General features: G+C 53.2%; 3 protein-coding genes and 1 non-coding gene across 4 annotated transcripts in view; all 4 read right to left on the bottom strand.

The window, feature by feature from the left end:
- psmd3 (proteasome 26S subunit, non-ATPase 3) overlaps positions 1-1,223 on the bottom strand; it is a 5,570-nt gene extending 4,347 nt beyond the window's left edge. Inside the window, exon 1 of the mRNA XM_030130707.1 lies at positions 1,194-1,223. Within this exon, the coding sequence (XP_029986567.1) occupies positions 1,194-1,223 (30 nt within the window). The remainder of the gene's footprint in view (positions 1-1,193) is intronic.
- A 534-nt stretch (positions 1,224-1,757) lies between these two features.
- On the bottom strand, positions 1,758-13,228 carry LOC115416825 (suppressor of cytokine signaling 7-like). The gene is given in 11 exon segments (XM_030130710.1): positions 1,758-3,583; positions 4,852-4,994; positions 5,088-5,223; positions 7,446-7,574; positions 7,757-7,925; positions 8,057-8,196; positions 8,608-8,736; positions 8,833-8,937; positions 9,641-9,702; positions 11,264-11,785; positions 11,787-13,228. Coding segments are annotated over 10 exon segments (2,529 nt in total). The 5' UTR covers positions 12,803-13,228; the 3' UTR covers positions 1,758-3,583; positions 4,852-4,873.
- Positions 13,229-15,218: 1,990 nt separating this feature from the next.
- kpnb1 (karyopherin (importin) beta 1) lies at positions 15,219-26,807 on the bottom strand. Its single transcript, XM_030130711.1, has 22 exons — positions 26,489-26,807; positions 25,681-25,739; positions 23,359-23,541; positions 22,066-22,266; positions 21,781-21,933; positions 21,630-21,689; positions 21,423-21,512; positions 20,779-20,889; positions 20,586-20,687; positions 20,281-20,505; positions 20,014-20,205; positions 19,730-19,860; positions 19,506-19,653; positions 19,299-19,370; positions 19,074-19,218; positions 18,876-18,958; positions 18,376-18,483; positions 18,145-18,288; positions 17,833-17,938; positions 17,456-17,570; positions 17,212-17,373; positions 15,219-16,380 (listed from the first exon to the last, which is right to left on the bottom strand). Coding segments are annotated over exons 1-22 (2,631 nt in total). The 5' UTR covers positions 26,529-26,807; the 3' UTR covers positions 15,219-16,379.
- On the bottom strand, positions 17,653-17,795 carry LOC115416827 (small nucleolar RNA SNORA79). The gene has a single exon (XR_003935028.1). It is a non-coding gene; the product is annotated as a small nucleolar RNA SNORA79 (small nucleolar RNA).
- Positions 26,808-27,275: the final 468 nt, after the last annotated feature.

The raw sequence follows: 27,275 nt of genomic DNA, 5'->3' as shown, positions 1-27,275 counted from the left end.
ACTCATCTGTTTCACTGGCCCCGTTTCTCTGAACAAAACTGATAAAAATGTATCAACTATGTTGAGAAGACCAAAAGAAGGGAAAAGTGGATTGAACCTCCTCAGACCCAGACCTGGGTTTTCTGTCCACATTTGTGGACAAGAGTTTCACAACTTTATACAAAAAAAAAGAAAACTGTCCACCACAAAGGACATTCCATAGAATTTAAAAAACTGCAGCTGAAAAAAACAGTTGCATCCTGATGTTTCCAATAATAGACACTGATTCATCCATTCATTCTCTTCCTCTTATCTGGGGCCGGGTCGCAGGTGTAACAGTCTAAGCAGGGATGCCCAGACCTCCCTCTCCTCAGACTCCTCCCTCTCCTCAGACTCCTCCTCCCGGCGGGACATGCCCAGGACACCTCCCCAGGGAGGAGTCCAGGAGGATCTGAACCAGATGTCTGATCCACCTCAGCTGGTTCCTCTGGATGTGGAGGAGCAGTGGCCCTACTCTAAGCTCCTCCCCCTGTCCCTAAGGGTGGACCCACCCACCCTACAGAGGAAACTCATTTGGACCGCTTGTATCCTGGATCTGGTCCTTTGGGTCCTGGATCTGGTCCTTTGGGTCCTGACCCACAGCTCATGACCACAGGTGAGGGTCTGAACGTAGACTGAGGGTAAATCCAGAGCTTCTCCTTTGGACTCAGCTCCTTCTGAACCACAACAGACCCATACAAGCACTGCAGATGCTGCACCCACCCACCTGTCAATCTGAACCTCCACCCACCCACCTGTCAATCTGAACCCTCACCCACCCACCTGTCAATCTGAACCTCCACCCACCCACCTGTCAATCTGAACCTCCATCCTTCTCTCACTGTGAACCAGACCCAGATACTGAACCTCCTCCACTGGGGGCAAAGACTCTCCACAGACCCACAGAGGACAGACCACCTTTATCTGGTCCAGAACCATGGTCTCAGATTTGGAGGTGCTGATCCTCATCCCAGTTCAAACCGCCCCAGGTCACGCTGAAGGTCCTGGTTCCATGAGGCCAACAGGACAACGTCATCTGCAAAAAGCAGATACGAAATCCTGTGGTCCCCAACCCGGACCCCCTCCGGCCCCTGGCTGTGCCCAGAAATTCTGTCCATAAAAATTATGGACAGAACCGGTGCCAAAGGGCAGCCCTGCAGGAGTCCCACATGCACCTGGAACAGGTCTGACTGACTGATGGTCATGAGGACCAGGCTCCTGTCTGTTGGTCATACAAGGACCGGACAGCCCTTAACAGAGGACCCCAGACCCCATACTCCTGAAGCACCCTCCACAGGATACCACGAGGGACACGGTCCAACGCCTTCTCCAAATCCACAAAACACGTGTGGACCGGTTGGACGAACTCCCATGAACCCTCGAGCACCCGATGGAGAGTGTAGACCTGGTCCAGTGTTCCACGACCGGGACCAAAACCACATTGTTCCTCCTGGATCCGAGGTTCAACTATTGGTCGGATCCTCCTCTCTAGTACCTGGAATAGACTTTCCCCAGGAGGCTAAGGAGTGGGATCCCCCGTGGGTGGAGCACATCCTGGTCCCCTTCTTAAAAAGGGGGACCACCATGGCACTGATTTAATACAGAACAAAAACAGCTGGTACTGTACTGATATTTCCTGGATCTAAGGAGGTTAAAGGTCATCATGTGTAGCAGAAAACCAGGTCAGACCAGGTCAGATAGAGAAAGGCCCCACCCCTTTCAGAGGAAACACACAGACATTTACCCCACCCACTGTTTTATTGACAGGTGACTGCACAGAAATGACAGATTGACCAGATCAGTGTTAGTCCTTCAGTGTGCAGTCCGTTCACATCTGTCCATCTGGGTTTGACATCAGGAAGAGTCCCCACAGGGCGCTCACATCCAGCCCCACAGTCCCACAGTTCCGAGGGTTCCCAGCGTGCCTGGGACTAAACTCCCTCAGATCCAGTGTTTGCACCAGTTCAACTCCAGTCGGATCACGTGACTCGGTTCAGCAGGAAACTGACGTATGGTCACTGTGACGGATCTCAGTAGTTGCCACGGTGACGGAGCTCAGCAGTTTCCACGGTGACTCCCTGTCTTAATTCAAAACCCTTGTTTGGGTCTTTGGTGCGGACGGCGTGGCCTGGGGGGTTCACGTGGACCTGAGCGTTGACGGGTCAGACAGTCGACGATCGACGGGTCCACATTAGACCGACGACAGCAGAATCAAGAGAACCAGAACGGGTCAGAACAGGTGGGACCAGATCAGCATAGACCGGATCAGACCAGGTCTTCATGTTGCCACATGTGCAGGATCTGGACTCAGCCCCGGTCCTGGTGACGTGTCTTTTGTTGGATTGAATGGATGAATATTTAGTTTATGTTGGTCCTTTTCCTGTTTGTCTGTGATCCATGTTTGAAGTGGTCCACATGTGGACCACATATGATCCATATGTTTCTACAGCAGTTGACGGGTCCTGGTTTATTCCACTTCACAGTTTAGGATTCAATTCATGAATTAATCATTGATTAACGAGTATAAAAGGATCACTTTGAGTTTGTCAAACTGGACATTTGAGAGTCAACCAACATGGAACTGGAGGATGTTTGTGGTTTTCCATTCCAGTCCCATGTGAAGGCACCCCCTGGTGGAGCGCTGGGGTACTGCAGCAGGTCCCAGACTAAAGGAAGATGCCCCCTGGTGGAGCGCTGGGGTACTGCAGCAGGTCCCAGACTAAAGGAAGATGCCCCCTGGTGGAGCGCTGGGGTACTGCAGCAGGTGGACGCTCAAGGTTCGACCAAACATTCACATTTTCCAATTCAACTAAAAAGACAACGCCGTGGGAGTCTGCTGTTAAGCCCGTTTTCCTCAACTATTTCTGACCCGATCTGTCGGATCATCCGTCGTCTGGTCCAACGTGTTCCGTTGTCAGCTGCCGATGAAAGGTCATGACATCATCAACGTATCATCACTTCATTTCCAGCTGCATTGACTGAATCGAACCTGATGAAAGTTCATTTGGAGACTGGAAACTTCATGGAGTTTTGAGTCCAACAAATCCAACTTCACAAAAGGTCCAAATATTTACCCAAAGGACAGGTAAAGTCAGACCAGACGTGAAGGTTCCACCACAAACACCCAGAACCACTGGAGTCCACGCCACGACGACATGAAGAAACACTGACGTCCGAGCAGAGAACACGCCGCCGGTTCGACTTCATCTGCGATTAACATTGAATGTTCGTGGTGGGTTCGATTTTAGACATGACTGAAGAAATGAGTTCAGTTAGCGTTGGCGTCAAGGCGGCGTTGTTGCAGATTCCGGAAACGAGCGGTCTTCGTCCACTCAGACGTCGGCTCATTCGTCTTTGTTGATGATGTCGTCACGTCGTCGTCAGTCCGGCTGCTCAGTGATGACATCATTAAAGAGGCGGAGTCTCCACATCCCCTGCCCCTCCCTCGTCGTCTCCCCACGAGCCAATCGGAGAGCCCCGAGGAGGACGGATCATCTGAAACCCGCCCGGATACAGGACTGAGTGGAGAGAGCCGATTGGAGGTTTGAGTCCATGACGAGAAGAACTGAGAAGAAAAGAAGAAGAAAAGAGACAGATGAACCTGAGCTGAAGAAACATCTGCTGCTCATGGACTCACCAGGGTTCACCACCAGGGTACACCACCAGGGTTCACCAGGGGACACCACCAGGGTTCACCACCAGGGTACACCACCAGGGTTCACCAGGGGACACCACCAGGGTTCACCACCAGGGTACACCACCAGGGTTCACCAGGGGACACCACCAGGGTTCACCAGGGTACACACCAGGGTGCACCAGGGTACACACCAGGGTACACACCAGGGTACACCAGGGTACACACCAGGGTGCACCAGGGTACACACCAGGGTACACCACCAGGGTTCACCAGGGTACACACCAGGGTTCACCAGGGTACACACCAGGGTTCACCACCAGGGTTCACAAGGGTACACCACCAGGGTTCACCGGGGTACACACCAGGGTTCACCAGGGTACACCAGGGTACACCACCAGGGTTCACCAGGGTACACACCAGGGTTCACCAGGGTACACACCAGGGTTCACCAGGGTACACCACCAGGGTACACACCAGGGTTCACCAGGGTACACCACCAGGGTTCACCACCAGGGTTCACCAGGGTACACCACCAGGGTTCACCAGGGTACACACCAGGGTATACCACCAGGGTTCACCGGGGTTCACCACAAGGGTTCGCCACAAGGGTTCACCAGGGTACACCACCAGGGTTCACCAGGGTACACCACCAGGGTTCACCACCAGGGTTCACCACCAGGGTTCACCACCAGGGTTTACCAGGGTACACCACAAGGGTTCACCAGGGTACACCACCAGGGTTCACCGGGGTTCACCACAAGGGTTCACCAGGGTACACCACCAGGGTTCACCGGGGTACACCACCAGGGTTCACCGGGGTACACCACCAGGGTTCACCGGGTTTCACCAGAGACCACCTCATCCAAACTCTGAGACACCGTGTTAACGACTGTTTCCTACTGAACAGACGACCACGAAACTGAATCTAATCAAACAAAAGGAATGGATGAAATAATTTCGACACATAAGTAGAACATGTTTTGAGTCTGAAGGTCATCAAAGGTCATCACAGGTCATCAAAGGTCACCAAAGGTCACCACAGGTCACTATAGGTCACCACAGGTCACCAAAGGTCCTTCAAAGGTTCCTGTTGAAGTTTGGACCCACTGTCCGTGTTTGGTTCAAATCTAAACAGGACGAACCAAGCTTATGGACGTCTGATCCCGGTCCAGGTCCGGCCCCGGGTCTGGACTCACCTGACCCTCAGAGGTTCTGGTGCTACGTCTGGGACTCCACCCCCATCTGGCCGCTCTGGTCCAGACCCCGGTCCTTCAGCGCCGGGTGGATCTCCTCCTCGGGGTCGTAGTAGTAGAACTTCCTCAGGTACGAGATCAAAGGTCTGGACGGACACAGAGGTCAGAGGTCAGACAGGAACCGCCAAAAGGGAACAGAATCCACGTCGGACCCAGACCCGGTCCTGGACTGGACTTACGTGGGTAGTGGCAGCTCCTGGATGTGGTCTATGCGGACCAGCTGTCGGATGCAGAAGCGACACAGATGCTGCAGAGACTTGACGCTGCTGAACCTGGACACGGGGTACAGGAGCTGGACCGGGGTCGGGGGTAGACCTGGAACAAGCCACGCCCACAACATGACACAGACACACAGGCCACGCCCACAACATGACACAAACGTACACACCCACGCAACAGAAGCCCATCAAGTACAACAGACAAACACAGAGAGGGAACTTTAATGAAAGCCTCTGTAGACCCCCTGCAGACCCTCTGTAGTCCGCTGTAGACCCTCTGTAGACCCCCTGCAGACCCTCTGTAGTCCGCTGTAGACCCTCTGTAGACCCCCTGCAGACCCTCTGTAGTCCGCTGTAGACCCTCTGTAGACCCCCTGCAGACCCTCTGTAGTCCGCTGTAGACCCTCTGTAGACTCCCTGCAGACCCTCTGTAGTCCGCTGTAGACCCTCTGTAGACTCCCTGCAGACCCTCTGTAGTCCGCTGTAGACCCTCTGTAGACTCCCTGCAGACCCTCTGTAGTCGGCTGTAGACCCTCTATAGACCCCTTGCAGACCCTCTGTAGACCCACTGTAGACCCCTGTAGACCCTCTATAGACCCCTGTAGACCCTCTGCAGACCCCCTGCAGACCCTCTGTAGTCCGCTGTAGACCCTCTATAGACCCCTTGCAGACCCTCTGTAGACCCACTGTAGACCCCTGTAGACCCTCTGCAGACCCCCTGCAGACCCTCTGTAGTCCGCTGTAGACCCTCTATAGACCCCCTGAAGACCCTCTGTAGACCCCCTGCAGACCCTCTGTAGACCCCTGTAGACCCTCTATAGACCCTCTGAAGACCCCCTGTAGACCCTCTATAGACCCTCTGTAGACCACCTGTAGACCCTCTGTAGACCCCCTGCAGACCCTCTATAGACCCTCTGTAGACCCCCTGTAAACCCTCTGTAGACCCGCTATAGACCCTCTTTAGACCCCCATAGACCCGCTGTAGACCCCCTACAGACCCTCTATAGACCACCTGTAGACCCTCTGTAGACCCCCTGTAGACCCTCTATAGGCCCTCTGTAGACCACCTGTAGACCCCCTGTAGACCCTCTATAGGCCCTCTGTAGACCACCTGTAGACCCTCTGTAGAATCCCTGTAGACCCTCTGTAGACCACCTGTAGACCCTCTATAGACCCTCTGTAGACTTCCTGTAGACCCTCTATAGACCCTCTGTAGACCACCTGTAGACCCTCTGTAGACGCCCTGCAGACCCTCTATAGATCTCTGTAGACCCCCTGTAAACCCTCTGTAGACCCGCTATAGACCCTCTGTAGACCCCCATAGACCTGCTGTAGACCCCCTGCAGACCCTCTGTAGACCCTCTATAGACCACCTGTAGACCCTCTATAGACCCTCTGTAGACCCTCTGTAGACACTCTTTAGACCCTCTGTAGACCCCCTGTAGACCCTCTGTAGACCCCCTGTAAACCCTCTGTAGACCCGCTATAGACCCTCTTTAGACCCTCTGTAGACCCCCTGTAGACCCTCTGTAGACCCCCTGTAAACCCTCTGTAGACCTGCTATAGACCCTCTTTAGACCCTCTGTAGACCCCCTGTAGACCCCCTGTAAACCCTCTGTAGACCTGCTATAGACCCTCTTTAGACCCTCTGTAGACCCCCTGTAGACCCTCTGTAGACCCCCTGTAAACCCTCTGTAGACCTGCTATAGACCCTCTTTAGACCCTCTGTAGACCCCCTGTAGATCCTCTGTAGACGTGCTATAGACCCTCTTTAGACCCCCTGTAGACCCTCTGTAGACCCCCTGTAGACCCTCTGTAGACCCCCTGTAAACCCTCTGTAGACCTGCTATAGACCCTCTTTAGACCCTCTGTAGACCCCCTGTAGACCCTCTGTAGACGTGCTATAGACCCTCTTTAGACCCTCTGTAGACCCCCTGTAGACCCTCTGTAGACCCCCTGTAAACCCTCTGTAGACCTGCTATAGACCCTCTTTAGACCCTCTGTAGACCCCCTGTAGACCCTCTGTAGACCTGCTATAGACCCTCTTTAGACCCTCTGTAGACCCCCGTAGACCCTCTGTAAACCCTCTGTAGACCTGCTATAGACCCTCTTTAGACCCTCTGTAGACCCCCTGTAGACCCCCGTAGACCCACCCCAAACAGACATTCTTTTCACATGAAGGCATGTTCATGAATCTGTGGGGGGTCAGAATTGGACCTGATCAGACCTGGTCAGACTCAGACTCAGTGGGACTCTGGACCCACCTGGGACTCTGGACCCCCCCAGGTACTCTGGACCCACCTGGGACTCTGGACCCACCTGGGACTCTGGACCTCAGGAAGTAGAGGAACTTCCCGTTCTTGGAGTGCATGATGGCTCTCTCGATGAACTCCACTACAGAGTGACAGCGGTCCTCAAACTTGGGGTGGCACCACAGACTGAAGGTCCCTGAACACACGGGAACACACGTGTGGGCATTTACAGACGTGTTCTGCACAAACGGCAGAAGACACCTGCACATACATGTACGTCTAGCATGAAGACTGTAGGGTTTGAGTTAAGGGTTAGCATATGCGGTTGGCGTGTGTGTGTTGTGTTGGCGTGTTGTTGGCGTGTCGTTGGCGTGTTACCTCTATAGTGCTCCATGCGTGTGTGGTGTGTGACTCCCTGGGACCTGAAGCTCAGACTCAGGATGTATCGTGGGTCTGAACTGTCCCGGACCAGGAAGGATCCGTCTGGTTTGGCCTTCAGCTTCATCTCTGCGTCCTCCCAGTTCATGGGACCCCAGTACCAGCCGCACTGGGACACACACACACACACACACATAAACACACAAACACACACAAACACACACGCAGTGTCAACCACAGTGTAAGTGACCCCGCCCCCTAATCCCACAGGTGAAGGGTCAGGTGACATGGAGGCCACACCTTCTCCAGCTCTCGGAGGCTGGTGGCGAAGCTGCTGGCGTCCGGCCGGCTGAGGGGACAGCGGGATGCCAGTCTGGGAGGGGCGTGTTGACCGTCGGGACGCAGCGGGACGGGCCTCGGTAACCCCCGCAGGAAGGTATCTGATTGGGTGACACAAGCACAGGGGGGGCGGGGTAACACCTGCTTCAGAAAGTAACAACAATAAAGGCCAATGAACAGGTGTTATTAGAGGTGTGTCCCCCAGGTGTGTCCCCCAGGTGCGTCCCCCAGGTGTGTCCCCCAGGTGTGTCCCCCAGGTGTCCCCCCCAGGTGTGTCTCTCAGGTGTCCCCCCCCCGGTGTCCCCCCCAGGTGTGTCTCTCAGGTGCGTCCCCCAGGTGTCCCCCCTAGGTGTGTCCCCCAGGTGTGTCCCTCAGGTGCGTCCCCCAGGTGTCCCCCCCAGGTGTGTCCCTCAGGTGCGTCCCCCAGGTGTCCCCCCCAGGTGTGTCCCCCAGGTGTGTCCCTCAGGTGTCCCCCCCAGGTGTGTCCCTCAGGTGCGTCCCCAGGGTCCTACCGTTGAGGCTCAGGCTGTGCTGGATGTTGCTGATGCTGGGGGTCAGGGTCAGAGGTCGGGGGGGCAGAGACTGCATAGACGCCCCCCCGCTGAAGGGAGGCTGCTGCTGAGGAGGACCACCAAAGTCATCTGATTGGACGAAAGACACACAGACACTCAGGGGGAGGGGCTAACAGAGGCAGCAGAGACAGGAAGAGGAGGAGGAAGAGGAGGAAGAGGAAGTACCGAGCAGACTGAGGCTCCGTCTGGGGGGAGGAGGAGGAGTGGGGGGGTGCAGAGAGCTGCCCCCCCTCCGAGAAATGTCCACGTCAACCAGAGACACCGTCTCACCTGAGGGACAGACAGACAGGTGTGTTAACAGACAGAAGAGGAGCGTTAGTGACGGACAGAGGACACTGGAGACCACAACTGGAGCCAGCTGGACCAGGACAGCCGGGTCCTGGACCGGGACATCTGGGTCCTGGACCGGGACATCTGGGTCCTGGTCTAGCGTCCTCTGGGCTCTGACCTACATGAGGTGGTCCTGCATTCATCAGACCCACTGAACCCGTGTCCATCCAGGTCCAGGACCCCTCTGGGTCTGTCCCAGTCCTCCATGTCTTCATGTTTACGGGTTCATCTGAGCATGTGCAAAAACTAGTCACCCACAGAACACACCACAGCAGGAAGTGGGATTCAACGTCATTACGTATGAACGAACTCTGAACTCAATCCAATAATAAACTGAAACGACTGAACCAGGGTTTGTGGACGATCCGATTTCTGAGGTGACAGTGAACGCATCACATCGGACTGATAGAATTATCTGATTATTACAGTTATTGGGTTTATGTCGTCATGGAAACGGGGTCTTTGTAAACTGAGTATCTGTGACCAACTGGACCCATGATGACTGGTCCACCAGTGGTCCCCTCAGGAGGACAAGGACCACCTGTTGGACATGGACCACCTGATGGACATGGACCACCTGATGGACCTGTTAGGTGTAAGTGAGTCTAGACCTAGACCAGGACTCAAACCCAGGGTATCTCACCGGTGAAAGCAGGAGTGAATGGAACCGGAGAGAAGGCACTGAGAGGTCTGGACACCTGCAACCTGGAGACAGAGACAGGAGACAGGGTCAATGTCAACTACAGCAACAACAACTACAGCAACTAGTCCACCTCCAACTCCAGGGTGGGTTAGACGGAGTCGTACCGTCAACCCCTTGTCCTGCTCTGGAGACATTTGTGGACAAATCCATCTGAAAGTGTTTGTGGGTGGAGCTTTAGAATGAGCCTGGACTATTGGACCAAAATGAACGAGTTCAAAACCAAATCCAAGAAGAAGAACCACAGAGGAACCAGATGGAACCAGTAGAGTAGAAGCTGGTACTGAGGCTAACCCCTGGGAGTACGGCAACGGACAACTCTAACAGTGTCACTAGCTCTAATGGTGTCACTAACTCTATTGGTGTCACTAACTCTAACGTTGTCACTAACTCTAACAGTGTCACTAACTCTAACAGTGTCACTAACTCTAATGGTGTCACTAACTCTATTGGTGTCACTAACTCTAACGTTGTCACTAACTCTAACGGTGTCACTAACTCTAACGGTGTCACTAACTCTAGCGTTGTCACTAACTCTAACAGTGTCACTAACTAACAGTGTCACTAACTCTAACGGTGTCACTAACTAACAGTGTCACAAACTCTAATGGTGTCACTAACTAACAGTGTCACTAACTCTAACGGTGTCACTAACTCTAATGGTGTCACTGACTCTAACAGTGTCACTAACTCTAACGTTGTCACTAACTCCAACAGTGTCACTAACTAACGGTGTCACTAACTCTAACGGTGTCACTAACTCTAACAGTGTCACTAACTAACAGTGTCACTAACTCTAATGGTGTCACTAACTAACAGTGTCACTAACTGTAACGGTGTCACTAACTCTAATGGTGTCACTGACTCTAACAGTGTCACTAACTCTAACGTCACTAACTCTAACAGTGTCACTAACTCTAACAGTGTCACTAACTCTAACAGTGTCACTAACTCTAACGGTGTCACTAACTCTGACGGTGTCACTAACTCTAACGGTGTCACTAACTCTAACAGTGTCACTAACGCTAACGGTGTCACTAACTCTGACGGTGTCACTAACTCTAACGGTGTCACTAACTCTATACGTTCTATACTCCATGGGGGCGGGCTCTGGACAGGTGCACACGCTCAGTGGACCCAATGGTTCGGTGTTTTCCTGGTACGATACATCCCTAGTGTGTTTGTGCGATGTTCACATGTTTATGCGATGTTTGTGTGTTCACGTGTTTGTGCGAAGTTCATGTGTTTGTCCTTAAAAGTGACTCCAGAGCTGAGACCACACTGACCCTGGTAACCATGGAGACACTGCCAGACTCTGGTTGAGTCTAATCTGAGGCCACGCCTCCACAGGCTGTCACCATGGAGACCAGCTCCATCCCATCATACTGACTGAAACAATGTAGTTGCCCTGGTGACACCTCACCTGTCTGCACAGTGAGGATCACCATGACAACCATAACAACAAAGTCCTGCCGCTCCGCCCCCCCGAACATGGACCAACAGGACCCTGTTCAGACTAAAGCAGGACCTGAGCAGGCTGTGGTTCTGGTTCTGGTGGGCTCTTACCTGGTTCCGTCCTGCTCCGTGCTGCTGCAGGTGGACCCCCACACGTCCAGCAGACTCCCCCCAGACGAGGTGGACGAGGCCAGGCTGGGCCTCTTGTCCAGGAGCCCCCCTGACCCCCCGCTGGAGCTCTTGGTTCTGAACAGTTTACTGAGCCGGACCTTCAGGGACCCACCTTTTCTGGACTTCCCCCGCGGCGTCTTCTCCCCGTCCCTCCCCCGACCCGCCTCTCCCTCCAGGACCACCAGCGGGGAGGCGGACCGGCCCGCCCCTCCGCCCACCCCCACTGTGCCCAGTTTGGGGGTGGCGGCTCGGCTCTGGGGCTGGGACCTGGACTGGTGCTGGTGCTGCGGCCGCGGACCCGGGTCGGGCCCGGGGCCTGTAGTGTGGGGGGGGTGAGAGCGGAGCAGGGGGCCGACGGGGGCCTGGGGGTCCGCGCAGGGCCCCAGGACCCCCGCCTCCTCGGCCAGTCTGTGCACCTGCCGCATCAGGCCGCTGAGGGTCCCGCCTGAGAACACGGGCCCCGCCCCCTCTGATGCCGCCTCCCCAGTGTATGTGCCCCCCCCCATCCCGCACCCCCCCCACCTCCTCTGAACCCAGGCCTTCCAGGACCAGCAGGGCGTCGCTGGTGTCACCGGGGTCCTCCCCTCCAGGTCCTGAACCCAGGACCCCATGGCAGGAGCAGCGGGGGAGGGGCAGGACCAGGTCCCCCCCCCCCCCCTCCCCCCGCCGCTCCCCCAGCTTACCCAGCCTCCGGGCCAGAACCAGGACCGGGTCCTGGTCCTTGCGGGCCTCCAGCAGACCCAGGCGCAGAGCCTGGTCCAGCAGGCCAGGGGGCCACTGGGCCAGCCGGTGTCTGTGGCACAGGACGGACCCGGACCCCGGCTCCAGGGCCGAGTCCACCTGCTGGGGGGTCTGGGGCCCCTCGGACCCCACGGACGGTCTGAGGACCGGGTGCAGGTTCTCCTCCACGGACAGGACGCGGTGCGGGTTCAGGTCCTTCCCCCCTCCGGGCCCGGGCCCGGGTCCGGCGGTGGTGCTGCCGGGTCCGGTGTCTGCTCCCGGGTCCGGGTGCCGGTGCTCCTCCTGGATGAAGCCCGGGGGCGGCGGCTCCACTCCGCACTCCAGGATCCGGTCTCCGGTCCGCAGCAGGTTTTGGAAGACCATCAGCTGAGCCCTGGACCCGGGCCCGCCCGAACCGTGCCCGTGCGGGACCGGGAAGTCCACGAACCGCTGGGCCGCCAGCGCGAAGTCCTCCGGCGGAGGCGGGGACGGCGGCGGCTCGGAGCCCGGGCCCCGCGTCAGCCCCAGGCCGCCGTCCGGCTCTCCTTTCCCGGGCAGAGGGGAGCTGTAGTGCGGGGAGGCCGAGCCGAGGCCCGCGGAGGGGCCGCCGGAGTCCAGGTCGAAGCCGGGGCCCCGGTGTCCCAGCGCCGCCTTCACGGACATCAGGTCGTCCCGCTCGTGCAGCCGGTCGTACTCCGCCGCGGACACGAGCCGCATCAGGACGAAATCTGGAGACATTTCCTGCTGCGCGTCATTCATGGTTCAGGCTAGCGTTAGCGGCTAACGGCTAACTTACATAACAGCGATATAAATAAACAGCTGCTAACGGGAGCTAACGGCTAGCTGCTGCATCCTCCCCGCCGGGCTCACTCACCGGGCCCCGCCGGGCACCGACCCGGGGCCATGTAAGACCCGGTCCAGATCGGTTCACGACGGAGACGGCTCCGCTATCCGCTGAGCGCCGGAACCGGGCAGTAGCCGGTGCCCCCGCTGTTAGCTGCTAGCTGTTAGCCTCCTACCGACTCATCCTCCGGTGGCACAACACAGATGTGATGACGGGATGCGCGCGGGGCGGCATCGATAACCGATCGGTCTGATTGATAACGAACGGGGGCTCGTGCTGTCGGTGAACGGTGAGGCGGGTCCGGTAGGAGCAGGTCCCGGTGCCGGTGAGCCGCGGGTCTGTGTGTGTTTGGATGGAGATAAATAAATAAATAAATACATAAATAAATAAATACATAAGTACTAAAAATAAATAAATAAATAATTCTTTTATTCGATTAATCGACCATTTGTTGCTCATTTTTTACGCCTGTGTTTTTTCCTCCTTTTTTTCCACATTAAATGAATCAACATCAGTCTGTTCTGTTTCAGATCTGAGTTTAGATTTAAAGAAACACTGAGGGATGAGTGGACACAAGTGGACACAAGTGGACACAGGTGGACACAAGTGGACACAGGTGGACACTGGACACAGGTGGACACTGGACACAAGTGGACAGTCCATTGTCCTCAAATCTGAAGCAGATGGAGGTGAAATGACAGATGAGTTCATTATTTAGTGTAAAGTTGTTGTTTTTTCTTTTCAAACTGTGCGCCGCCATTGTTGTGTTGACGTCACATTGTAGTTCACCTCACTGTGGAACACTGTCCTGCTTGGACGCACATGTCCAGTGGGTCGGACATTTCCGTCTCCCAGGACACTGGAACGCAGCATTAATGACGGGTTCGTGGATGGGAGGTGTCACGTGACCGGCGGACGGTTACCATGGTTACTGACCTGGGTCAGGCGGGTCGAACTCTGAAGATTCTGAAACCGACACCTGACGAACTGCACATGCGCAGAACGGGATGAACGAGTGAAAAAAAAGATCAAAAGGACGAAAAAACGTCACATGTTGAAACGACCAGTGACGAACCGGCCGTCACTGTAAACAACAATAAACAAACCAACACATAAATAAATAAACCAATCGACAACAATTAATAAACAACAACAAATAAACAAACCAACAATAAATAAATAAACCAACAATAAACAAACCAGAAAAATAAACCAACCAACAAAAATAAATTAATACAACAATAAATAAATGAATGAACAACAAATAAACAAACCAACAATAAATACACAAACCAACAATAAACCACAAAAATAAACCAACAAAAATAAATAAAAACGATAAATAAATGAATGAACAACAAAGAAACAAACCAACAACACTAAATAAATAAATAATGACCCAAACAACAATAAAGAAACCAACAAAAATTAAAATTAACCAATAATAAATAAACAAAAATAAACCAACACCAATACATAAATCAACAACAAATAAACCAACCAATAAACCGTCCTGTCTGCATCCTGTTCTTTTTTCGTTCTTTTTTTTCATTCTTTGATCTGAAACGACAGCTGAAGAAACATGATCCACTGATCGTCATCATTGATCAGTGAATATTGATCAGTTCTGTTTATTAAAACGTTTTAACGCCTCGAAAAAGACAGTGTAAAAGCTGTAGAACAGCCACAGGACAGATTTCACAACAAAAGCACAGATGAGTCACTGATTTCAAAGTAAAAGCCTCCGTTTCATCTGTTCCATTTCAGTTTTTCGGATCAAACCCTTTAAACATTCATTAGTTCCTTTGACATTAACACCAGTTTGTTTTCTCTTCTTCATAAATGGTTCCTTTTGCGCCGTTCATTCCAGTTCCGTTTTAAGCTGTTCTTTCAGTCTGTGTCCAGCAGAGGGAGACAAACTGAAACTGACTCCAGCTTCAGTAAAAGTCTGAGTCTGTGCTTCAGATTCATAAAAGTCCATAACAAGTTCAGCTGTTCTTTGTTTTTAATCGATTCAACTCCAATAAAATCTGCCGTTTTAATCTGTAAACCATATTAAATTCACTTCTAAATAAGAGCGTTTCCACAGCGACAGACAGGTCTGTCCATCCAGTCAGGTTCACGATCAATATATACAGATCAATAATAACCAGGTCTGTCCATCCAGTCAGGTTCACGATCAATATATACAGATCAATAATAACCAGGTCTGTCCATCCAGTCAGGTTCACGATCAATATATACAGATCAATAATAACCAGGTCTGTCCATCCAGTCAGGTTCACGATCAATATATACAGATCAATAATAACCAGGTCATGGTCATGTGACTTCAGTACAATATAGACTTTATTAGTTTTCCGCTAAATAGGAAATAAAAAGCAGATTGGCTTTAAATGATTCACAATTCAGATTCATCGAGTCGCCGTTTAGCACGTCAACACAGGAAGTGCCTTCTCCTACAAAATAAAAGCCCATGTCAACACAGGAAGTGCCTCCTCCCTATGAAATAAAAGCCCCCTCCCCCCGTTTCAGCCGACGGCTCGGACTCGGAGTCTCAAACCCAAGAAGAAGCAATAAGTAAAAAAGAAAACAAAACAAAAACCACAGAGGAAAACCCAGGCTGTGGCGTGGAGGCGGAGTCCAGGAGAGCGGGAGGCGGAGTCCAGGGTCCGACAGATGAACACGAGCAGAAGAAGAAGAGCAGGAGCTGACGGGGAATGTTTCACATCTTTATTTAATCAATCAGAGCAAAATGGAAAAATAGAACCTCATACAAACTCTTCTGACGGGCGTTTCATATATTTAACATCATAAATGTAAGTGACCCCGCCCCCCCCCCGAAACCTGGAGGCGGAGTCAAACCAGCGGGAGTCGAACCGGCGGCGCGCTGCCCTGCTCGGAGGCGGCGGCGTCTCCTTTAAACTACGGGTTTGTTTGGCACTGGTCGTCCGCTCGTTAAGTGTTTTCGCGTTGATGGGTGGAGCTTTAATTTGAAAGGATCTAGTGCTGCCGTTGGACTTCCTGTCCGTCAGACGTCCTTCGCTGTCCGACCACAGAAGAAGAAAAAAAAAACAAAAACAAAAGAGCAACATAAACCTACGTTTCCACAGAGTCTGGTTCATCTCATCACAGTCTTTTATTTTGTCGAAGCTCCCCCTCCGTCCTCCCGCCACCCCCCCCCCCCCCCAAGTCGAAGGTGGGCGGGGTCAGGATGATGTCATCGAGCCCGGCTACGGCCAGAGAGGTGCATCGTGGGAGTAAGGAGGAGGTCAAAGTTCAGTCCGAGTCCACAGGCGTCAAAGAGGAGGGGGTGGGTGGGTGGGGGAAGGTCAAAGGTCACTGAGGCGACTGAAGGTGGTGTGATGTCGTCCGTCACTCACACACGTCGCTCGCTCGCTCACACACAGACACACGGCCGACCAATCAGAGGCCACCGTTCGACAACGTCTCCCAGAGCTTGAAGCCTCCGACGACGACGACAAGACACGATCTGGAAACAGAAGAAGAAAAAGAGTCAGAAAAAGAAAAGAAGAAAAAAAAGAAGAAAAAGAAGTCAGAAAAACGAGTCAGAAAGAAGAGTCAGAAAAAAGAAGAAAAACAAGAGTTAGAAGAGTCAGAAAAAGAAGAAAAAGCCAGAGTCAGAAAAAGAAAGTCAGAAAAAGAAAAGAAAAAGAAAGTCAGAAAAAGAAGAGTTAGAAGAATCAGAAAAAGAAAGTCAGAAAAAAGAAAGTCAGAAAATGAAGTCAGAAAAAAAGATGTCAGAAAAAGAAAAGTCAGAAAAAGAAGAGTTAGAAGAGTCAGAAAAAGAAAGAGTCAGAAAAAGAAGTTAGAAGAGTCAGAAAAAGAAGGAAGAGTCAGAAAGAGTCAGAAAAAGAAAAGAAAAAAGAAAGTCAGAAAAAGAAGTTAGAAGAGTCAGAAACAGAAAAAGAGTCAGAAAAAGAAAGTCAGAAAAAGAAGAAAGTCAGAAAAGTCAGAAAAAAGTCAGAAAAAGAAAAAAGTCAGAAAAAGAAGAGTTAGAAGAGTCAGGAAAATAAAAAGTCAGAAAAAGAAGTTAGAAGAGTCAGAAAAAAGAAGGAAAAGAGTCAGAAAGAATCAGAAAAAGAAGAGTCAGAAGAAAGAAAAAGTCAGAAAAAGAAGAAGAGTCAGAAAAAAGAAGAAAAAGAAGAGTTAGAAGAAGAAGAGTCAAAAAGAAGGAGTGCTCAGAGTTGGTGTTGGATGTATTGCTGCGTTGTGTTGCATTGTTGTGTTGCCTTGCTGCATTGTGCTGTTGTGTTATGGCATTGTTGTGTTGCGGTGTTGCGTTGCTGTGTTGCCTTGTTACCAGGCCTGGCTCTTGAGCTTGCGCAGCTCCTTGGTGGCCCAGGTGGCCAGGGTCTTGGTCTTGGTGGTCTTGGAGCGCCGTCCCTCCGTCAGCAGGTCGTTGATGAGCGGGCGCACCTCCACCAGCTTCATGACGTCTTTACCGAAGGCCGTGCACAGGTCACTGAGGACACGCCCACAAAACATTGTCAACGAGGAGCTACGACCGTGAGCGGGCGGGCGAGTGGCGGCGGGCGTTTACGTACCCGATGAGGCCGGCGGCGTTGGCCACCACGCCGTCGGAGTGGTCCTCATCCTCGGCGATGTGGTGGATGAAGGACAGGATGAACTCCACACGAGGCTGCACCAGCATCACGTCAGCTGACCACGCCCACAGGGGGAGGAGACACCAGGTTAATGCTTAATCAACCCTTAGTCACATGATGCAATAAAAGGCTTCAATGTTTGTCGGGTCCCGCAAAACCAGGAGGCGGGTTCAGGTGGGACCACAGCCCGCCGCCTCCCAGGTGAAAAAGACCCTGTTCGCTCTGCGACGTCGTTAAATCCTCCAGCTTCGCTGCGAGCGGGAGGAGGAACACGACGTCACCTGAGCGGGTGAGAGGGGCGTGGCCTAGGTACTTACGATGGACGTTCTCCTGGTCCCCCTTCAGGCCCTGGATGATCCCGGTGTAGGCCTCCAGACAGCCCTCCCGCAGCTCGTTCAGGTAGTCCACCATGTCGTAGTCCGTCTGGAACGCAAGTCACATGGTCACCGCCCAGCTCCTGTCCACCAATCACAGCTCACCTGACCGTCCGGGTGCATTAATACGACCTGCTCAGTTCCCATGGAAACCGGACCCAACGGGTCCCGGTCGGACCGGATCGGTAGGTTCAGGTTTAACTGGAACCGTGACCCCCTCGGACCGCCAGTGTGGGCGGCGGTGCGTTCACTGACCTTGTCGACCTGCGCCTGCGACGCCTGCTGCAGCGTGTCCAGGACGATGTCCAGGTACTTCTTAAACTCTCCTCCGATGGCCAGAGCGATGTCCCCGAACGCAGACAGGATCTGAGGCTTCACCGACCGGTGCACGTTCTCGTTCTGAAAACACAGGGGGAGGGGTTACCGAGGGAAGGAGGGGCGGTGTAAGAGGGGGCGGAGTCGGACCGCCGCGAGCAGGTTCCTCACCCCGAGGTTCTCCAGCAGCAGCTGCATGATCTCATCACAGTAAGGCAGAATGTTGGACATGAGGGCTCTGCACAGGTCGCACACCAGGCCCACCGCCGCCAGGCACACCTGCGGACAGAGGCAGGGTCACATGACCGCAGACACAGGGTCACATGACCGCAGACACAGGGTCACATGACCACACAGTCTCTAAACAGTGAATCTAAAACTTTGGCTTTCATGTGTTCTTCTGTTTGTTTTTGAGTGTTCTTCTGTTTGATAAGGTGCAGTTTTTCTTCTTGGTTCTTCTGACGGGGAACACAGATCTGAAAGAACCTTCTGGTGTATTTACATCGTTAGCCTCATTAATATGCCCCGCCCCCTTTCAAATGATTGTGACACACACACACACAAATATATATCAGACTGTGCATGGGTCCAAGTCCAGGGTTGAACCTGGTCCTGGACTGGGCTGGGGTCCAGGTCCAGGGTTGAACCCAGTCCTGGCCTGGGGTCCAGACCTGGTACTCGGCGTAGTTCTTCAGTCCGATGCCCAGGAACGGTTTGAAGGCGTCCATGTACTTCTGGAAGTCACTGCCCAGAACTGAAACACAAACACACCCTGGTCAACAGGCCACGCCTCCAAAACCACCCACGGGTTCACACGGACGCAAACCGTCCACGCCCCCGCCTGCGCCCCCCCCCCAGTTCCTCCGTACCTTCGACCAGCGTGGACACGGCCATCAGAGCGTCCTCTTGGACGCCGCCGGAGCCTGCGGTGCTCTGGAACATCCTGAGCAGAGACGCCATCACCACATCAGAGATCTGAAGAGCGTCCTGATGCTGCACTTTACGCAGAACGTTCTGGAACAGGAAACGGGAAACTCAGACCGACTGGAGGACGGACAGAGGGACGGACAGAGGGACAGAGCGTGGACACTCACCTGTAAGGTGGCGCAGAGTAGAGACTGCAGGTCGTTGAACTGGATTCTGTCGGACGTGCTCTGGATGTGGGACTGAGGACGGACAGGAAGTGATGCCATAACTGAACTCAAACTGAACCCAGGGTCTAAACTACCGCCGCGGGTCAAACCTGAACCCGACGGCATTCGTCTGTAATGGTTCTGGTGTCCCGGTCCAGGTGGACTCACCTCCATCTGCAGGACCTGCTGCAGCCGCTCCATAATGACCAGCGTGGTCTTCTGGACCGCTGGGTAGCAGTCTTTGGCGCTGTTCTTGACAATCTCCATCAGGGCTTCGTAGGCGGCCGAGCGCAGGTTGTTCTGGTGTCCGTCAGGTCTGAGGACGACACACAGCGTTCAGGGTTCAGGTCTCAGACACAACACACAAACCGCCTCCCCAGACCCGGTCTCACCTGTCTGTGGTCTCCAGCAGCTTCTGGACAATGATCTCGAAGGACGAGGACAGGCAGTAGGTGCTGGGCTCCTCCTGGTCCTCGGCGGCGTCCGTGGCCTCGTAGGCGGCTTCGGCCAGAGACGAGAAGGCCTGAGGACGAAGACGACAAAGACGAGCAGGGTCAACACCAAGCGCACACATTTGGACCTAAACTCACTCACACTTTACATCTAAAACCTGAGCCTCCACCAGAACCAGAACCCTGGTCCAGGCGGAGGCTGGACCCATCCTTCAGTGTCTCACCCAGCAGACGTTGGACGCCACCCTGGGCTCCGCCCCCAGACCTTCGATCAGACACTGCAGCAGCGGCGCCAGGTAGACTTCGTTGATGGCGGCTTCGGGCAGCAGCTCGCAGATCCGGCCCACGGTCCAGGCCGTGGTGTCCCGGACCACCACGGATGGGTCCTTCATCAGCTCGATGAGCGTGGGCATAGCCTGAGGAGGAGGACGGACAGCGTTACACCAGCGCCGCGGACAGTGGGCGGTCGGACGTAAAGCGCGGCGTCAGACCTGGATGACCAGAGGCTTGAGCTGGTTCAGTTCTGGTCCTTCCAGGATGGACCCGAAGGCCATGACCGAGGCGTCGCGGTACCGCCAGTCGGGGTTCTTGATGTGCTCTTTGATGAACGGCAGGACATGAGGAACCACGTCGTCCTCGCAGCAGGTCGCCAGCAGCATCAGACACACCCCCGCCGCCTTACAGGGGTTCCAGTCGTCGTCGTCGTCGTTCTCGTCCTACGGGGTCAAAGGTTAACCTCAGTACCCGGCGGTGACGTGTTGAGGTGGTGTACGGGGTGAGGGGGGTTAGGGGGTACCTGTTTGGTGAGTGTCTGGGTCAGGATGGGGACCAGGTACTGCAGGGCTCCTTTGGCGTAGAACTTACTGGTGTGCTCCGGGGGACGGCCCTGCTCCGTGGCCTGTGATTGGACAAGAGCAGAGAGAACAGAGCGGTCAGGGGGCGGGGCTAAGGGACAAACGGGCCCAGGTTGAACTGCAGACCGGTCCCACCTCCGAGGCCTCGATGGCCAGGTCCATCTCCTCGTCGCACACGTTGGACCAGAACTCGATGCCCTGCAGCGCCACCTCGTCAATGTCGCTCTTCATGGCCTCGATGGTGATCTGAGGAGGGGGCGGAGCAAAGAGGGTCAGACCAGTCTGGGCCGACCGGGGTCATGTGACAAAACAGGGTCAGAACGAAAACCAGCAGAAGAGAAAGATCCGGAAAACCCAGAGCCAACCGAGCCGGTTCTGGGTTTTCCTGCAGACCCGTGCCGTTAGCGTGTTCTATAGACCCGTGCCGTTAGCGTGTTCTATAGACACGTGCCGTTAGCGTGTTCTATAGACCCGTGCCGTTAGCGTGTTCTATAGACCCGTGCCGTTAGCGTGTTCTGTAGACCCGTGCCGTTAGCGTGTTCTGTAGACACGTGCCGTTAGCGTGTTCTGTAGACACGTGCCGTTAGCGTGTTCTGCAGACACGTGCCGTTAGCGTGTTCTGCAGACACGTGCCGTTAGCGTGTTCTGTAGACACGTGCCTTTAGCGTGTTCTGTTCAACACGTGCCGTTAGCGTGTTCTGTTCAATGCGTGCCGTTAGCGTGTTCTGTTCAACGCGTGCCGTTAGCGTGTTCTGTTCAACACGTATAGTAGTACTCACAGCGAACAGAGCCGGTCCCATGTACGTCTCCATGTATTGATAATACAGAGACATGATCTTCACCAGGTTTTGCAGAGCAGCAACACGCACCTGAAACAACAAGGCAATGTCAGCAACACAACAACAACACACAGCATAACAACACAAAACACTCAACAACAACAACAACAACACAACCATCCCCCCCACCCCCAACCCCAGACTCACTCTGGTGTCTGGACACTGCGTTGCTTCACACACCACCTGCATGATAAAGTGTCGCTCCGTCTGAAACATAAAGACCGCCGTGTGTTTATTACTGACTGTGATCATGTGACTGTGGGTCATGTGAGGCAGTGGGTGCAGTGGGCGTGGTCACCTCTTTGTCGAAGTTGGCCTTGGTGAACTCCAGGGAGTTGAGCAGGGCGTTGGTTGCTGCCAGTTTGACGTTGTTGCTGGGCTCCTCCTTCCTCATGCCCTGGATGATGGCCGTCAGGATCTGGTTGGCGTTCTCCTGCAGCTGCTCCGGATCCTGGACCACAGCAGGACCAAGACCCAGACCGTGTTAAAGGACCCCCCTGACCGTGTTAAAGGACCCCCCCTGACTGAGACCGGGTTAAAGGACCCCCTGACCTTTGGGGGTCGTGTGCTCCTCTGTACTCACGATGTCCTGGCAGATGTATCCGATGGCCTCCAGCGTGGACTCCTTCATGTGCTCGGTGCTGGACGGGTCGGTGACGTTGGCCACCAGCTGTGGGATCAGCTCCGGCCACTGGTTCACTGGGATCTCTGCACAGGCGATGCCGGCCACGCACTGCGACGCCGAGCTGGGCCGGTACGTCTCTGTACCCAGGGTCTGTAGGACCTGGGGGGGGGGGGGGGGGGGGCAGAGTCTGGGTCAGGGGTGGGGCTGTGTATTGGCAAGAATCTGGTGATACGACATGACAACTACTGTGACAGTGTTTAAGTCTAGACTGAAAACAGCTGCTCAACTGTGCATAGAACAACTGAAAGGGTTCTATCTGACCTCTGACCTTTGACTTTGTTTTGATTGATTATTACCTCCGCCATGGAGGTTCTGTTTTTGCCATTGTTGGTTTGTCTGTCTGTGTGACAGATTTGGATGAAAATTTCAGGAAATGTTGATACTGGCACAAGGAACTAATGATTAAATTTTGGTGGTGGTGGTGATTGGGGGGGGCTGATCTGCCTTGGCGGAGGTCTGAGCTCTCCGAGTGCTTCTAGTTATTTATGTTTGATTGATTGTGTTTTAATTGTAATTGTGTGTTTTAAATCTGTCTCTTTTCCATTTCTGTAAAGCTCTGTGAATTGCTCTGTGTATGAACTGGACTATACTAGTAAACCTGCCTTACGATATAAACCACAATACGATATATCATGATACTGTTAAAAAGGCAATTTTTTGTTTCCGTTTTTAAAAAGATTTTTTCCTGGAAGAACTGAATTCCAGCATAAATCTGCGCAAATCCTAAACACATTTGTATTTGATCCCAACAGGATCTAATGTTCTATCACCAAATGTTCCAACTGTGTTCAAACTGAAATTCTGTTTTCCAGACATTCCAGTTTCAGATCCTGTTCAAATGTTCAGATTCTATTAATTCACAACTAACATCAGAACAGGATTTGAGTTCAATCCAAACAAAGGAATGAAAATTATTGAATAAGAGTGTGAAATAAGAATAAATAAAATAGAAACCAAAAGAAAAACAAAAAAACTCAAATGAACCTCCACAATCTCTGCATTTGAATAAATGCCTAAAAATATCCATACAGTACTTGTTAACAGTATACTATAGTTAATAGTTAATATGGATACAGTATTGGGAAATGAAATATCACGATATATTGCAGAACCGATATTTTCTAACAGCCCTAGTCGGGGGTCAGGGTGTGTGTGTGTGTGTGTGTGTGTGTGTGTGTGTGCGGTTCTTACGTAGTTCTTGATCTCGCGGCGTGCGTTGGTGTCGATGGCCAGCCATCTCTGCTGGTACTGGGTCTTCACGTCCAGGTCTTTGGAGGTCAGCGAGTTCTTGACCTGCAGACCGGCCGCCACCCGGGCCACCTGGGTGTTCCCCGGGTTGGCCAGCACCTTGGACAGCTCCACCAGGAACGTGGGCTGCAACGAGAACCGGCAGAAACCACAACGCCACCATCAAGTCCACATCTAGACCTTCACATTACTTCAACAGAAACAGAACAAACACAACAAGAACAGGAAGCAGGTGATCCAACACAGACCTGAACCCAAACAGAGCCCGTTTCCATGGCGACAGGGATCTGATGAGGCTACGATCAGACTGTGGCTTATGTGGTCCAAATCTGACCCGGACCACGTTCATATGTGGTCCAAATCTGACCCGGACCACTTTCATATGTGGTCCAGATCTGACCCGGACCACGTTCATATGTGGTCCAGATCTGACCCGGACCACGTTCATATGTGGTCCAAATCTGACCCAGACCACGGTCATATGTGGTCCTAAATCGCAGCTGGACCTCTTTAGTCCATGTGGGTCACTTCAGGACCTCTTTAGTCCATGTGGGTCACTTCAGGACCTCTGTAGTGCATGTGGGTCACTTGAGGACCTCTGTAGTGCATGTGGGTCACTTGAGGACCTCTGTAGTGCATGTGGGTCACTTGAGGACCTCTTTAGTCCATGTGGGTCACTTGAGGACCTCTTTAGTCCATGTGGGTCACTTGAGGACCTCTGTAGTGCATGTGGGTCACTTCAGGACCTCTGTAGTGCATGTGGGTCACTTCAGGACCTCTGTAGTGCATGTGGGTCACTTCAGGACCTCTTTAGTCCATGTGGGTCACTTCAGGAATTCTTTAGTCCATGTGGGTCACTTCAGGACTTCTTTAGTCCATGTGGGTCACTTCAGAGTCATATTCAGTTCAGACTCAGAACTGACAGAAGCCATATTTAATGTACAATCTGAACCAACACAAATAGGATTAACCAAAAAAAGGACAATTATCCCCTTAAATGCGGACATTTAACCCCTTAAATGCGGACATTTAACCCCTTAAATGCGGACATTTAACCCCTTAAATGTGGACATTTAACCCCTTAAATGCGGACATTTAACCCCTTAAATGAGGACATTTAACCCCTTAAATGAGGACATTTAACCCTTTAAATGCGGACATTTAACCCCTTAAATGCGGACATTTAACCCCTTAAATGTTGACATTTAACCCCTTAAATGCGGTCATTTATCCCCTTAAATCCAGACATTTAACCCCTTAAATGCGGACATTTAACCCCTTAAATGCGGACATTTAACCCCTTAAATGCGGACATTTAACCCCTTAAATGCGGACATTTAACCCCTTAAATGAGGACATTTAACCCTTTAAATGCGGACATTTAACCCCTTAAATGCGGACATTTAACCCCTTAAATGTTGACATTTAACCCCTTAAATGCGGTCATTTATCCCCTTAAATCCAGACATTTACAGACGGAGCTGGAAATCAAACCTGAGTTTCCTAAACCTTCAGCTGCTGCTGAGTTCAAACTGGATCCAAACTCTGTATTTTAAATTCATTTGACTTCATTATTATTTCAAACTCTTTTTAAACTGTGTTTAATGCGATGACATTCAGAACAGAAAACAAATGATCAGTGAAGTATTCAAACACTGAGGAGACGATGGGCCCTGAACGCATCACAGACCCAGAACCCAGACTGGACCGAACCACAACGGGTCATTGAACAGATTCAGACTGTGGACCCGGGTTAACTGGACCTGATGGACCCGGGTTAACTGGGCCTGAACATTTCCCTCCTGGGCTCTGGTTCCGTTTGGTGCCGGTTCACTTTGACAGAAACTTTAAAAACTATAAAAAATCTCAAGCTTCAGGACAAACGAGGACGAGACTTTAGTCCAAACCACAGAACCTGTCCAACCTTTAGAACCTGACAGACCTGATCCAGACCTGATCCAGACGGTCCTTTGACTGAACTGACTGCACATGTTCTGATGGTTCTGATGGGTCCAACTGTTCTGATGGGTCCACCTGTCACAGGTTCTGATGGTTCCGGTCGGACTCAGACCTCTGGTTCCGGCCTTTGGACTCACACAACCCGAACCTTTAGGGTGGATCATGTGTGCTGGGTGTGGACTCGGGTGGATGCTGGTCCTGGACCCGCAACCTGCAGACCCCGGCCCGGTCCCCCACCCCACCCCACCCCGGGCCCCCCCCTGACCCCCCACCCCACCCCACCCCCCTCCAGACCCCCCCACTCACCAGGTTCTCTATGGCCGCCTGCTCCAGAAACTTCTGAGCCGCCTCCAGTTCATTCCGATCTGCGGAAGAGGAGGAGGAGGACACTGGGTTATTGACTGACCGGCTCCGGTAAACACCTCCACGGCCGCCCCGGAGCCCAGATCCCACACCAGTACAAACACCACCGGGCTGCGGGTCCACACGCTCCCCCGGCTCACATTAAACTTTAATCCCGCTGAGGAGTCACCGGCTCCGGCGGCGCGGCTCCAACATGAGGAGGCTGTGCTAGCATGCTAACGTTAGCCGGAGCCGAGCAAGGGGGCAGAAATAAAGTTGAGCCCGCGGCCGGTGGGCCCTCCAAAGGGGCACCAAGTCTTCCGAGGGTTCGGGGAGATGGTACCGGGCGGGAAGCTGCGGTCGGAGCGCAGCGGGGCGGGTGTAAAGTAGCCGGGACAGGCGTGCGAGGAAGCGGCCGATCACATTGAGGCTAAAGCGGCTAGCAGGGTTAGCCTCAATGTGATCGGGCATGAGCAGGGGCGAGCCCGGGGAGCCGGTCCGGACGGCGTCCGGTCCGCAAAAAAGCTTCCTGACAGCGGGTTCCGACCCCCGCAGATTGACGGGGGCACGGGCTCCCGCCGCCGTCGGAGAGCCGGTTCCCCGGCTCTGTGCTCGGGTAGCGACTTTTCTGCGCTCCCCGAGGCCCGTTAGCATCCAAGCTAACCTGCGTTTCCCTCCTTCAAAGTTTCCCCGGCGGCTCCGCGGAGGCTCGGGCGGCTAACGGCGCCCTCCGCGAGGCTCCGCGGCTCCCGGTGCGGAGCTGCTGACTCACCCGGAGACACGGTTTTCTCCAAGATGGTGATGAGCTCCATTCCGTCCGTCGGTCCGTCCGTCCGCCGGCAGCCGCTCTCCGTCGCTCTGTTCGGGGTCTGTTTGCTCGCAGGTGTCGGTGTCCGCGTGCCGCAGCGGAGCGGGTCAGTGTTCCAGGGCGGGTCGGGCCCGGGGCGGGTCACGGCAGCACAAGGGCGGCTGGGGCGCGGATCCTACTCGTGGTCGTCGGTTCCCGGTCGCTCTCCGGTTTAACGGCTGAAGCCCGTTCTCATCCAGAGGGAAAGGGCCGCGCGCTTCTCTCCAGCGGAAGGATATCACGCACCGTGACGGCGACGTGCTGCGTTCACGAGCGTCGGAGATTTGAAAACCGACGCAACCCGGTAGCATTAAATAACTACAAAAGCACTCTGAGAGCGCAGACCTCCGCCAAGGCGGATCAGAACCCCCCCATCATCACCAAAATGTACTCATTTGTTCCTTGTGCCAGTATCAACATTTCCTGAGATTTTCATCCAAATCCGTGCATAACTTTTTGAGTTATCTTGCACACAGACAGACCAACCAACGCCAACAAAAACAGAACCTCCTTGGCGGAGGTGATAATGATGATCCGGTTTATCAGAGCATGAAAATGTCCAGAAAACAGGATGAAAGTTCATCATAGTCTGAACACAGAACAGGAGCAAAGCACAGAAAAAATAACATTCAAATCTGAGGAACTCCAAAATAAATTCTATTCAGCAAACTGAAGTCCAACTCTGAAATGTAAACAGACCTGAGTGATGGTT

Source organism: Sphaeramia orbicularis, unplaced genomic scaffold (genome assembly GCF_902148855.1).
Source record: "Sphaeramia orbicularis unplaced genomic scaffold, fSphaOr1.1, whole genome shotgun sequence".
NCBI lineage: Eukaryota > Metazoa > Chordata > Actinopteri > Kurtiformes > Apogonidae > Sphaeramia > Sphaeramia orbicularis.
Note: the sequence above shows the minus strand (reverse complement) of the source record. Positions and strands in the feature narration are given on the sequence as shown.

Coding starts and splice junctions, on each gene's coding strand:
- kpnb1 (XM_030130711.1), bottom strand. CDS start 26,528: ATGGAGCTCATCACCATCTTGGAGAAAACCGTGTCTCCGG. Junction 20,506..20,585: donor CCCAGACACTCACCAAACAG/GTACCCCCTAAC, acceptor TTGACCCCGTAG/GACGAGAACGACGACGACGA. Junction 18,484..18,875: donor AGAACTACGCCGAGTACCAG/GTCTGGACCCCA, acceptor CTCTGTCCGCAG/GTGTGCCTGGCGGCGGTGGG.